The 14,888-nt window shown below is 38.5% G+C and overlaps 1 protein-coding gene across 3 annotated transcripts in view; it reads right to left on the bottom strand.

Annotated features, from left to right (window-relative positions):
* The window catches only part of grm4 (glutamate receptor, metabotropic 4), a 162,332-nt gene that overhangs the window by 8,681 nt on the left and 138,763 nt on the right, over positions 1 to 14,888 (bottom strand). For all 3 annotated transcript variants that reach the window (XM_079883137.1, XM_079883138.1, XM_079883136.1), the window contains exons 9-10: positions 13,423 to 14,358; positions 2,510 to 2,759 (exon numbers count right to left, since the gene is read on the bottom strand). In XM_079883137.1, coding sequence (XP_079739263.1) covers positions 2,510 to 2,759; positions 13,423 to 14,358 — 1,186 coding nt within the window. The remainder of the gene's footprint in view (positions 1 to 2,509; positions 2,760 to 13,422; positions 14,359 to 14,888) is intronic.

Genomic DNA, 14,888 nt, shown 5'->3' with positions numbered 1-14,888 from the left:
CCCAAAAGCAAGGGGTCAAGGGTATCGCTGGTCAGCATGACCCTGTTAACCCCTGCTGGTAGATGTGACACCATCTGGCTGCAAATAAACAAGTTGCTCCATTGACGACAATTCAACATCATCTGTTTATTCTGAGGGAAATTCTTCTTGTAAGCAACATATTTAACTATATATAGTACATATTTTACCATGTCTATTAAAAGTGTGAGATGGATTTATATTTTTTCCCTGTCTGATACATTAGACATCAGAGGTTAGGGTTAGTAACTAGTAGGGTTAGTTGCTAATAGCAGGATGATTTTAAAGTCACCATGAAATCAACAATGACAGTTCTTGTTTTCTATAGAACATTGCAGTATTTATTATAAATGATGTTTCTGCGGACATTATTTTTATTTCATGTGCAAAATAACAAAATAAAGTCTTCTCAAAAAAATTAAAAAAATAAATTCACTAAATTCACTAAACTAGACTAAGCTATTTTTAGACCTTACTGAAAACGTACCAGTGCGACATCCGACGGGTTTTCTCAGATCGCATCACATATAAAAACACATGCAAAGCAGATGGCACATGCAAAAAAAAAAAAAAAAAAACTGTCTACTGAGGATCGTGTATTCCAGATATAGCATCAGAAATTAGCGCCTCTTCTCTGTTTTCGCAGGTTTCTCTTATTGAAGATGTCATTTGGGGCGTGCAAAATAAAGTGAAGCGTCAAAGCAAAAAATATTTTAGGATAAAGGTAACTGTGCAGATTAATACCACATTATATTTATAGAACAAAGCCATATCTGAATGTAACATGCGTATGTTGTCATATTGAAAAAATATATAAATTTTTGGCTTTTTTTTTGTTGTTGCCTTGATTGACACAGGATAGAAGAGAATTATCAGGAAGTGAAGTGGGATAGAGAGAGTGTTTAAAAAAAAACAAAAAAAAACTTTTCTTCTAGCTTCATTCATTTCTTTTTTATTAACACTTGGGTTGATGTTTTGTACGTGGGTAAGTTTAATAAAAAAAGCTAAATTTTGAGCAAAAAGCTGAGAAAATCGTATTTTGTCAAAGACTACATCCAGATCGGATTCAGAACGATGATCAAAACATAGATGGAGTAGATCGAGTCCATCAACACCCTTAAAGTTCACAGATATAGCTCGTCCTGGGTTGACATTTCATTCGGTAACATTCTGTAGTTGTGATTTATAAGCTGTTTAAAGGGTAACTCTCGCCAAATTGCAACCCAGGCTATTTTTGTTCATCTACCCGAGTCAAACATTCGTGTAAAAGCATAATTACAATGGAAACGCCACTTTTAAGATTGACCGTATTTTCGTTTTCGGTCAAAATGCCTTTTGAATGGGAGTGCTAGGGGCACTACAATGATAGCATCAAAATCGCTATTTTTAAAACACTAAGGAGGCTCGACACAACATGAAACTGTGCTTGAAGTATCACCAGGGGCTCTACACATGAACTCGAGCATTGACAACATTGTTTGTGTACACAAAGTTTACTAAAAAGAAAGGTTTTGTAGACTCACTTTATTAGTTAGTGTTTCCGGTGGCTGGAATTTTGTCAGTCAAAAGTAGTCGATCCCCGAATGCAACGTAACATGAGGAGATGGAAAGATCTTTACTCTCCTCATGTTACGTTGCATTCGTACTTTTTGTTGAGCCTCCTTAGTGTTTTAAAAAATAGCAATTTTAACGCTATCATTGTAGTGCTAAAATAGGTCATACGATCAAAAGCTTGAAGAACTATTCAACAATGAAAATATTTGTTACCAATTTTTTATTGACTAATCTGTTCAGCCCTGAACTTAATCAATCAATCAATCAATCAGGGCATTAATGAAAAGTATAATTATGCAAACTGGGACTCTCTTGACTGGGACTCCACTCTTTTGAAGATGGAGGCTACAGGTTTGCCTCTGCTTTAGAATGCAAGTTATTTCTGCTGCGGCAGCAGGCTTTTTTTTACTGCTGCATTACAAAGTTGTTTATGAGCTGCTGTTTTATTGATATTCAAATTAGCAGGAGATGGGTTTCGGGCAAGGACTGTTGTACCGATTCAACTGATTTGCCTCTTGATGATTTAAAAAACACTTCTTACATCATCTCTGATGCTAAGCGGTAAGATTCGAACATAAACACATTTCGCAAAATGAGGCAGATGATTAGGGGTTGTCTTGTTATGATCATCACACTGATGCCATTAAATGTCTTCATTGCATGTCATGGCATTATTAAATAAAAAATTGTATTTAACAAAAACAGTTTTGTCAATTTAAATCAAAAAGAAATCTAAAGTTTTTGCATTAAGACTCATAACCGGACTGCTGAAGCATAATTTTGTTATGACTCCAAATTTGGATCCATTATCCAAATGGATCCAAGTGAGCAAGAGAATGATGGTGAATAAAAAAATGTAAGATTACAAAAACAGGTTTATGGCAGTATAAAAATCGTTGTCAATAACAATAAAGTGTTTATCCTCAAACCCACTCACCCTGAGTTTCCAGGTTTTCGCACAGCTCCGACTTGGCTTCTCCGTTGGGCCGCAGACTGGCCTTGGGGTTGAACTTGTTAGACATGGTGGCGGCAGTGACCACAGCTTTCAGGCTGCGAGTGCTGCGCTTGGCCACATTCTGCTCCGGGTGGAAGAGCACCACATAGACTTTCGGCATGTACAGCATCCCCAGAGACACGGACGCGCTCAGACTCACTGAGATGGTCAGTGTGGTCGTTTGTATGTACATCTGCGAAACAAAATCACGGCATATTTAAATGACAAATCACTGAAAACAAAGCCATTATTACATGGCATACTGGGTTGTAATTGGTCAATCACAGCTTTCTGTGGCCAAAACATTTCATATAATGAAACTGTATATTTGTCCGTTGCCCCAGGCAACCAATACCCAGCAGTGTGCTAGTTTTATATCACACCACAGTCTATTTCTTCTCACATAATAAAATAATTTTCACTAAAATCAATATTTGAAGACCGTTTATTTACTTATTTGGTAGGAAAGAAATAATGTAAGGGACCAAACAGGTCATTATCACAAAATAAACTCCTTCAGGATGATACAATAGCCCTCTTCTTCGCAGTGGGGTACTGTCAGTGTTGTATTTTGCAATAATGAAGACGTGTACACATGACCTGGGACCTTCTTTTCACGAGGGCTTGTTGACATAATATCCCCCTGATCTAACTGACACAGTCAATATGTCAAGCCTCAACAGCCATAACCTTGTGACTCAACATGCCCAAAGCATCACCGTCACCACATTTGAATATGCGTAATTCTCTACTATATAATATGCAAATGACTAGAATGTCAGAATAAAGAGTATTCATGATATAGAAGGCAGATGATGTATTGCATTTGCTGAGATTTTCAAGTGTGCAACCAACTGACACTTTGCTATCCCATGAACAATGAGAGGTATATAGGTTAGTGGTATTATGATGCTGAACAGTGCTATAGGTGCCAAAAAATATATGTTCCTTGAGTTTAATTGTGCTGTATTTGACTGCAGCAATCAGCTATTTTTACGCTCACACTTCAGGTAAAATCCATCCTTGTGTGACTTCATTTTGTCACATGATTATCATATGATGCTCAATGTTTCTCAACTTCTACAATTGATGCAGCTTCCTCCATATTTGATGTTTAATATACAGTGGGATCCAAAAGTAAATGAACAGAAACAATTTTTGGACAATTTTAAAACAAAGAATATTTTTTGTTTAACAATTAATAAAAGATAAAAAAGTATATAATATCATTTGTAGAGTAAAATGGTATTAGATAAATAAATAATAAAAATTTTATTAATCGTTTAATACATACAATTATAATAAAAATGAATAATTACGATTATAAACAATAATATTGAATAAATTCAATGATAATATATTAACAATAATACATTAAATTCAGTGGACCCCACTGTATAAATGACGAGCAGCTGCGAGCAGGATTTCTCCGCACGTCGCCACAGAAGTAGAAACCAAGCGACTGTTAAAACTGTTGTTTCACTTGTCCTGGCTAGTTAGCTCAGAAACTCAGATTAACATGAAAGTGATTGCTTTCATCGCTGGTCACTTTGTCGCACCGTGCACGGTAAGGCATTATTACTCAAATAATGAGAGGGTAGCCTAATCATGATTATTTTTAACCAACCACTTGGAGCGACACTGTTTATAACATATTTTCAGTGACACACAAACAGACACACACACACACACACACACACACACCAGCACTAATGGCTCCAGCCACTCCATGGAACTGCTGCGAACCCCCTGCTGTTGCTTTAGAACGCTGCTGTGTGTTTTGGCTCTGGCGGACGTGACCTCGGCTCTGGCTCCACTGTGTGCTGTGATTAAGTGTGACTCACTGCTGTGATCTCCATCCAGAGGGACTGACTGGAAAGCAGTCTCAGCACAAGTCGACAGGAAGGGTTAGGACCACATCAGCTGTGCTGGGGCTCTTCTCGAAGAAGAGACAGATGGCTACCACCCAGCACTGGCCACTAGGCAATCCTAAAGAAGTGTGTCGTTCAAATAAAGTGCAGTGTCTTTAAAAAGGCACTTATTAGCTAGTCACAACACCAATGTTTCAGTAGTTTTGACCATGTTGTTTGCAGAGCAAGTTCATTTCCATTACACTAAAGCCAAAAGAAGTGATTATAATCACAAATAATATCTGTAAAATGTTTAGTTTGTATTAAACATAGAGAAAAAAAACATGTATCTTTTTCTACCAATTATTAGATCCACTAGATAAGTCTGAAGAGGAAGCTAGTTTGATACCACAGCAATTTTATGCTTATAAACACTCCTACATTTAATTAAAAAACACATTTAAATAAGATTATAAGTAATAATATTTAGGTTAATATTATATAAAATAAAAACAATGCCATGCAATTCATTAATTCATTCAATTATTTTAATTCTAATTCATTTAATACCCAGTTAATTGAAATAAAGCTGAAATAAAATTAAAAATAATAATATAAGATTGAAAACTTAAAGTTAAAAAAACTTACAAATGATACCCATGGCAACTAACTGGAATAAGTTTTAAAGTATTAAGATTACTAAAATGGAAATAAAAGTTAAATAGAAATATTTTTAAAAAGCACCTAAAACGATGACTAAAATTATAATGAAAAGGAAAATATAAAAATCTAAAACTAAATCAACATATTAGTAAATACTATAATTAATAAAAAAAAAAAAAAAAAAAAAATTCATGGCTGTGCACATGGTTTGGATGATGAGATTTTGACCCAAATCTGAAAACTGTCACATGCCAGCTAACATTCACTTGTGATAAACTGGCTTTGTTAACATTTATACCTCAAACACCCTAGCAACCACCCAGCAACCAACCAGAACACCTTAGCAATAGCATTAGCAATGAAATTGCAACCACTAATTTTGTCGTGGACCGTTTAAACTCCGCTCACATTTTCTTCAGTAAAATACAGGCAGGAAATGATAAGATATGGCGCTTGCCACAGCTCAATATGTCAGAGGTCTAACCAAAAGGCCATGGCTCAGATAAAAGCTTTTGTTAAATATGGTCCCTGGTTACTTCAGTCAGCAGAGTTACACTTTCAAATTTAACCAGAAAATCTATGGCAGGGCCCCAACAAATCTCCTGAAAGGACATGACTGGTCCATACATAGTGATTAAACAGGCTAGAAATTATTAGCTTTAGTCTATACGTCGAAAACTCTCACTAATCTTGCTGAACCTGAAGTTGCAATTACAGTCACAAATGAGGATTTAATGGCGCAAACGACAAACGATTCATAGCGGTATCTCATCAATGCCTCCGCCTCGGGCCCTGTATGTGCAGACAGCACACCTGCAATCTAATGAGGCTTGTGAGAAATACTGAGATGAGAACTAGACAGTGAATCAGTGTTAGTCCTCTGAGACAGTCTCTGTTGTCTCTACACATACAAAGTGTTCCACTTTTTTGCCCTCGAATTGAAACCACAAGTTAAAAAAAGCAGCTGTTATTGCACTCGCACATATAAATGGATGACTTGATAAAACGTACACCGGAACACCATCAACTTTAATAATACAACAACTGATTCAGCCACTTCTTCACCTGCTGCTGCCAAATTATCTCTTGGGATAAAGAACAAAAAAATTAACTGTCATTTTTTAAAAGGAAGTAGGTCTTATGTCAACATCAAAAGCTTTTTAAGAAAGAAGTAGGTCTCATGTTAATAGCGGCGCTGTGGAAAACATCATTCAAACGGATGTGAATGTTTGCCATTCAAATGAACAATGAATTATGCACATTTAAAATCATTGAATATGCTGCACACACACACACAAAACGTCATTCTGTTAGATTCCATGCTGCTCTGAATAACAGAAAAAAAAATCCAATGTTTCATTTTTCTAGTGCAGGGATGGGCAACGTCGGTCCTGGAGTGCTGCTGTCCTGCAGAGTTTAGCTCCAACCCTGATAAAAAAAAACAACATCACTTGCCTCTAGCCTTTGCAAAGCCACTTGAAGGCAAGCCTGCAACCTTAGCCGAAAAAAGCGTAATGCCAGCTAGCGCAGTGGTGTGCAGGGAAAGAGACAAGAGGCCGTTTTTTTTAATGGATGTCAATGGAGGAGAGGCTTCACTACTCTGAATAGGAAGAGGAAATAGCTTATCATTTAATGAATCGACAGCCCATTGGCTAATCTTCAACATGTTTGCTCTTAAACATTCATTTTGGATAGATCTATTGTTAGCTTACACACACAAAAAAAAATGTTTTATAAGAGAAGTCATTGACAATTGCGCAAAAGGTATGATTCAGTTTACAGCACTTCTCATTCATTTCTATGGTGTCCGCAGACAGTGATTGACCGTCGCACAACTTCATGAAATTCAATGATGTCAAGGCTGTAATGTGATTGGTTAACAAGGCACGCGTGATCCAAGAAAGCCGTTATACTTTCTGCAATGATAGCGTCATGGACCCTCTTATCTCCCAATAAGAAGACCATGGCTATGTCAGAAACAGCCCGGTCTCACCCCAAAACGTCACATACTGACGCGTCTTGACCAAACGGCAATATACGACGAAAAGGGTACCCCTAAAACGTCCATATGAGACGAAGACATAAGCGCACCAGCAGCGCCTCTTAGCGGTACCCTAACGCATACCTAAACCTACCCATAACCCGAATAGTCACATACGGACGTTTTAGGGGTACCCTTTTCGTCGTATATTGCCGTTTGGTCAAGACGCGTCAGTATGTGACGTTTGGGGGTGAGACTGTGTTGTCAGAAATCACCCTACACCCTTAAATATATGGTGCTATTTGAAGGGATAGCCATTTTTAGTGATGTCAGAAACCATAGTGGACGTTATCGAGTGCACTCATTCAATCCCACAATGCACCGCAATAATGAGTGTACAACCGATGTACATTCAACGGCTAGAGAATACCCATAATGCACTGTGATAGTCGCAAGCCCAATGAATTCCCACCTCTGACCAGAAGATGGCGCCCGGACCTGAATCATTCATCCATCCATTTTCCAAACTTCTGTTCCAATGTGGCTACAGCGTAATATCATACAGGTATAAATTCCTTTTAATTGAGTTAATCCAATTAAGTTTTATACATAGTTTACATGACAGAGTTCAAGATAAATATTTTAATCTTACTACTGGAGCTGCAAGTTTGCTAAGTTTCAAAAAATGATTAAACCACAAGAACATACTATAAAAAAAGCGGCTGACCTTTCGGCACACTCAACCAGTGTCAAAATCACCCATTATACCCTCATTCACTATTCCCTACATTAGTCCACTTGTAGGAGTGAATGAAAACCGAGTGAGCTAATTCGGACACTGAGTGCTGGAAAGGCTGCTGCTTTTGCATTGTTTGTGCTTGCTGTAATCATTTGAAAGTGCAAACTGGCAGCTCCAGTAGTAATGAAAAGATTTATCTTGAACATGGAAACTAGCATATATAGACCTTAATTAAACAATTTAATAATCAAGTTAAAAGGAATTTACACCTGTATGATATTACGCTGTAGCCACATATTGGACCAGTTGTTTGAAAAATGGATGGATTGATGATTCAGCTGTGGCCGCCATCTTCAGGCGAGTTGTGGGAATTCATTTGGCTTGACCGTCACAGTGCATTATGGGTATTCTCTAGCCGTTGAGCATACATCGATTGTACACTCGTTATTGCGGTGTATTGTGGGATTGAATGAGTGCACTCAATAACATCCACTATGGTTTCAGACACCATTACAAATGGCTGTCCCCTCAAACAGTGCCCTATTTAAGGGTATAGGGGGTGACTTTGGAAACAGCCTCAGTGTCCAAATTCACTCACTTGCTTTCATTCACTCCCTCAAGTGAATTATATTAGTGGACTAATGTAGGGAAAAGTGAATGAGGGTATAGGGGCGATTTCTAACACAGCCCATCTCTTGCCTGAAGACATTGATTTGCTTGTTAAGGTGTGTTTGATTAGGGTTGGAGCTAAACTCTGCAGGACAGCAGCACTCCAGAACTGACGTTGCCCGTCTATCATCTATCCAGGCCATCCCTGAACGTAATAATGAATTAATTCTATAGACCCCTTTTGCGCCGACGTCACAGTTACGTCACGGCGCTAGCTGGAGGCAAAACAAACGGAAAACTGGAGGCGGCCAATACAAACCAGCACAGATTCGGCTACATAATAAGGTGCTTAAATTATTATTTTTATTATTAAATGTCATCTTGTTGTGTTGTTGGGTGCAAGAATCAATGAAAAATGAGTATGCTATATCTGGAATTTTTATTTCTAGAAAATATCCACATCTTTAAAATTGCACCGTAATATGTCACTCTTTACATTGTCGTCTTCTTGGCGCTGGCTAGGCAGAACTGTGGATCTTACACACAAATCTTTACGTGACCATTCAGCACATAGTTATAGGCATCTAAAGATTTATATGTCCTCAGTTTCTCTTTACGCTCAGTTTCTCTATCGGGTAGGTGTAGAAGTCAGGCCACTCAGCCGGAGGTAGCGTTAACATTAATCCTGTCAGATCGTCCATCCATTGACTGAGCGTGTACGTGTACGGGTCAGCCAATCTGGTTCCGTACATTAAAATTAACTTTTGCAAATAACAATCGCGGTCCTGGACAGTGAGTGTGACCTTGCACATTAAGATAAAATTGGATTTTCTCCAGTCACTGTTAAAAAAAAACAAGCTAAAACTGGCAAACTAACGTTAGTGAAGCGGCCAGAGGGATCTTTCTGCCTCCAGCTAAGCCCCGCCCACACAAATACGTCACCATGTTTACCAACTGTAAAAGGCTCTATATGTCACTATGTTAATCTACTTTCTTCTATGTTAATGCGCATAGACAACTAACTATAAGCAAGTCATTCGTAGGTTGATTCTCCCGAGGGGTGTAAACATTGTGGCTCGGTGATGCTTTCAAAATAATTCTCTGCTTAATTGAACTACCCAGCCTAAGAACTTCAACCAATGGTGTGAGTTTGGGACCAGGAGTACCTCTTCGGCTATGCAATGCTTGACTGGGTGGAAATAAATGTACATGTTTATGCCTTGAGCATTGGCCATAATACATTATTACTTTTTTTTTGTATTCACACTGTAATACTATTATGAATGCATCTTCCTTTATTTTAATTCATAGCAGGTAGAACCAGGTTTACAGTGTAAAACTTGCATTAAATTATATCTGTGGGAAGCTGTTTAATATTTCAGAAAAAAGCTCTCATGGATCTGTCTTTACAAGGTGCTTATTTAGGTGACAGCAAATGAATGACAGACTGAAGGAGTTCAATAACGGGAATGTCAAAGAAACTGACATTTAACAGAGGTCAGGGCCCCCCTCTATCAAACCTGTCACACACATTGATACACACGCATGTAAATAAGAGATGTTGACCTCGCTCAGAAAGAGACAGTGATTACTCTGTCAGCAACACAAAGGAGGAGAGCCCCTGCAAGTGAACCCTAACGACATGATGGCACTCTAATGATAGCTTCCAGTTTTGGAGGTTGGAGATGCATACAAATAGCAGGTCCATGTAAGGCGAGACACTAGACTTAAGATATTATCAAGCTTCTTCGAAACCAACATGAGAGGGGATGTGATAACATCAAGCATCAGAAAGAAGGAATTGTATGTTTTCCTTACGACATCAACTTGTGCAGGGAAATCCCATCAAAATGAGTCGTCTTCGCAAATTCTGGCACACTCAAGTTTTGTATTTGAAGAATTATTGTCCCTGACAAATAAAATGCAAAAACGTCACGCCCATAGTATCGCCTGATAAGCTGTGCCATCAAAATGGCATTTGTGGGGATGAGGGTTTGAAATATATCATGAAGATATTCCAGACGCATAGGTGAAAAGTAAACTAACTGATCGGACTTGATTTTCGTTATACAGACGATCAGAACTACGAAAAGTCCCATAGACTATCAATGAGGGGGTCAAAACTTTTATACAACAACTCTAATAGAGTTACATCCACTATCTATTAACGTGCTAAGGCTTTGTAAGCCAACACAAAAGTTTGTCCCAAAGATCTTTAACTTCTACTTAGTCATGCTTGATTGCAAAATTTTTAAAACGGAATACAGAAAATTATAAAGGACAAAAAATAATTCAGAAAAATGAAACAGAATTTGGGAGGAAAATAAAAAGAGATTTAATAGGGATATCTATTTCATGTCAAAGCACACATGAACAGACCAAAAAGATTTTTTTAACAGCTTTAATTTTGGTCTATTCCTCAAACAAAGCTATTGTGTGACTTCATAATGCTTGGAATAATGATGCATAATATGGGCCACTTTTACAATACCTTTATGGTGATTTGTGGTCTTTTTTGGATCAGTCGTGTTCTGTGTGAGTGAGTAATGACATAATTCTTATTTTGGGTTTGAACTATTCCTTTAAGAACGTGCTAGGTTTCCAATGTTTTCAGAGTGTTAGGCTACAATTTTTACCAGAACTGAATACATTTACTGTAGGATAGAAACAGCTGCTTACCTGCATTTATTTTATTTCTTTTTTATCTATTATAATCCACACGTTTGTTTTTAGATGCAGACAATGATCATGATTCTCTTTTTGACAAAACAGTTTTTTTTTATACAGGCTTTTTTCAATGATCGGATTTCGGGCATGCTTTCAAGTTTACCCAACAAAGCAATCAAAAATCCATCTGGATCCTTCTAAAATCCAGGAAGGAAGCATGCTAAAGCCCTTAGACCACAATGAGACCTACCTGCCAGAGTAGCTCATTTAAAAAATCTTTTGGTTAAACCACAATAAGATGACCTCGCGATTAATCATTTGACAGGCTGATCAAATTCAGCAGGGACCAGACCAGCTGCCCACATTCAAATGCTCCAGAAAGCCTCCAAAGACATTCATTATTCACTTTGACATAAGATGACAAACAACTGATGGAGCCGGCATGCTGATGAGGCGTCTGGCAGAAATCGTGTGACAAGTGCACAGGCAGAGAGATAAGGTAAATCACAGGCCAGGAGGAAGTGAGGCATTTAATTGCTCTAAAAAGACATGTCATCTCTGACTCGCCAGGCTTTATTGTGCTTGCCAGCCTGGATGATTGTGAGGTGCTCTTGTTTTGATATGTTAATTCCCCCCTGAAAACACTGTTTGTTGAGCACACAGTGGTGGGATTGTGTCATATGATGCATGCTTTATTTTCAATGCAAAGCTAATTGCTAAAACTTTTTCTTCAGTCCTGGGATGTACAGAGCAGAATCAACGTCAAACTCTGATTACACCATGAGAGGATTGGTAGGCTTTGAGTGAATAACACTCAAAAATTACCAGCATTTTACAAGATTCAGAATGTCACTGTGAATCCAAAGCATCATTTTCTATGGTAACTATATTACTGTATAAAAATCATAGTGTGCTGAAAATAAACCAGAAGTAAAAAAGTTTATTTTATTCATGCTGGGATACTGAATACCAGCAATACTGGAATGATCTGTAGATCAGGTCTATAGTAGATTGACCAATAGTAGACAACTGAAATGTCAGCCATAACATTGCAATTAGAATGTCAAAACCCATTTAAACAACTTCAATAGCACACTGAATTGCTATCTTTCGACATAAAACTAAGCTGTAATATTTAAACGAGCCATCATTCAAGCGCTCAAAGGAACATGACACATTTTTAATTTGATAACTTAATTCCTTCATGTTTTTTTTTTTTAACTCATCATTGCCATCCAACCGTAAAAAGTCTAAATGCACTCCAAAATACATTTGAGACAGAATGCATTCCGATCACTCAAATGATCAACACTAATTGCTATATGGGTCAAATAAAATTTTACTGAAAAGTAAAAATGACTATGAAAGTAAGTCAATTAGTTGCCAGAAATACTGTAAATTCACACTAAAACCTTTTACGGTGCAGATAAAAAAAGCAGATGCTGGGAAAAAGAGAAGGGAAGAGAGACCATGCGATTCAGGGTTTATGTCATGATTTTTTTTGATCAGCAGAAAGATAGTTATTTGTTTATTTTTGATTGGTGTGGGCAGACATTAGTCTAAGCCAGCATGCAATTACCAAAGTCAGTTCATACAATCTTATATCTGAATGAGTCATTCAAACAGCGGTTAAAAATGCACAGTGGGAAACTGAGTTTAAAGCAATAATGGCTCCCTACCAACAAGTATAACAATACTCATATTGCTGAAATTGCTTGTTCAAGGCTTTGCTAAGGGAGACACTAATTAAATAAAACTTAAATTGAAAAAGGAGAAAGCCCTTATCTTAAGCTTCAGAAACAGAAGGTCCCAGGTTTTCTAATTGAAATGAGTAATGCAGCCAATGCCAGGGTAGTTGCATATTTAATTCGGCCTCAAAACGAAGAGCAGAGCCTTTTTTTTGGGGTTTGGTATTCCAAGTCAGTTAGTGCTTGTCAGCTGATTACATCATCTACAAAAAGCTGACGCTCAATCTCCTTGCTATTTTCAAAGTCTCTTTTATCTTTGAGAGCAGTGCTGGATGGGCAAAAGAGAGTGCCTTTGTTTTTCCCAGCCGCACATGTCCTTTTCAATATTAGAAGGAAACCACGTGAGTTCTTCGCTGTAGCGTAAAACCTCATGATTCTCAATTTCTCTTTGAAATAAACTGTCTGTTTTACCACTCTGCTTGATCTAAAGCCCAAATGAACACAGTCAATTTGGTCCTGCTGGTCTGTTTTTTGCTGAAAATGGACCGTGCTGAATGGCATGTTTTGTGGGAAGCTGAGGCGGTAAATCATGCTGTTATTACTTTAAAACACTTGATTCGCAAGGTCTTGAGGAGTTGCGCTCACTCATCTACTCTTACCTTTTCCGTTGACTGCGATGTCCCGAAAAAAATGGGGATGAAAGCGAGCCAGATGATGCAGGTGGTGTACATGGTGAAGCCGATGGGCTTGGCCTCGTTGAAGGTCTCGGGCACACCTCTCGTCTTGATGGCATACACGGTGCACGTCACCATCAGCAACATGCTGTATCCCAGGAGGCAGATGAGTGATAAGTCTGATATGTCACACTTTAGAACTCCACGTGCCATCTCTGGGTTTACCGTGCGCTGGTCCTCATAGTCAATGAGAGCTTGAGAAGGGGCCCATGCGAACCAGATGCACACCCCTAGGAGCTGAATGGATATCAAGCTGAACGTGATTACCAACTGCGAAGCTGGGCTGATAAAACGTGGTGCACTGACCGTCATTTTTCCCTGCTCGAAAATCCGATAAATCCGATTAGTTTTGGTGAGCAGCGCCGCATAGCTGATACTCATTCCGAGCCCCAGGAAAATTCGCCGTAGTGAACAAATCCCTACATCTGGGGTCGAGATCATCAAGAATGTGGTAGCGTAACACAAAAAGATTCCCGTAAGGAGGACGTAGCTGAGCTCACGTCCGGAAGCCTTAACAATTGGCGTGTCATTGTAGCGAATGAAGGTGACCACCACAAAAAGGGTGGCCATGATGCCAACAATAGCGATCAGGACTGGTATAACAGCCCATGGTGAGCTCCACTCCAGCTTCACAATCGGGGTGGGCTGGCAGCCCGTGTGATTCTTGTTTGGTCTTGAATTATAGCGGCACATTTTGCAGGTGTAGAGGTCGGCCTGATACTGATAACCATCGCAGCGCTCGCAGTGCCAGCAGCAGGAAATGCCCTTAACTATCTTCTTGCGCCACCCGGGTTTGCAGGGCAGACTGCAGATGGAAGATGGCACCTGCTTCCCTCCACCTGGCCACTGCATCGTCCGTGTCTGAATCACAAAAACAAACACTATTTACCATTCATCTCGGCTAGAGACAAGAAACAATGTTTAACATCTCAAATGAGTCTTTTCATTTCCTCATCCACTGACTCATTAAATTAATTCTTGGGGATCTCAAAGGAGCAATTTTAAACTGTATTCCTCAAGGCTATACTTCAATCCTTATTCATAAGCGATGTGTCCGTCAAGTTCACCAAAAACTCTATCATTGTTTGCTCATCCTTACGTCTTTCCAACCCCATATGCCGTGGAACAATAAAGACATTTTTTGTGAGGAATTATTGTGCAGCTTTTACTGTGCGGACATAAAACGACAGTTTAAAGTGATCAGGAGGTGTAAATCTCAAAAAAATATTCTGAAGCCATGTTTGAGGAAGAGATCGAAATTTAAGTCTTTATTTAATAATTATTATACTAATACTAACATCACTGACAGTAAAGTGTTATTTGTTCATGTGCATACAATTTTATGTGCCATTTTTAAACCCTGTGGCATAAACTTAGCCTCTATGTTAAGA

This window comes from Squalius cephalus (assembly GCF_949319135.1).
Source record: "Squalius cephalus genome assembly, chromosome: 10".
NCBI lineage: Eukaryota > Metazoa > Chordata > Actinopteri > Cypriniformes > Leuciscidae > Squalius > Squalius cephalus.
Note: the sequence above shows the minus strand (reverse complement) of the source record. Positions and strands in the feature narration are given on the sequence as shown.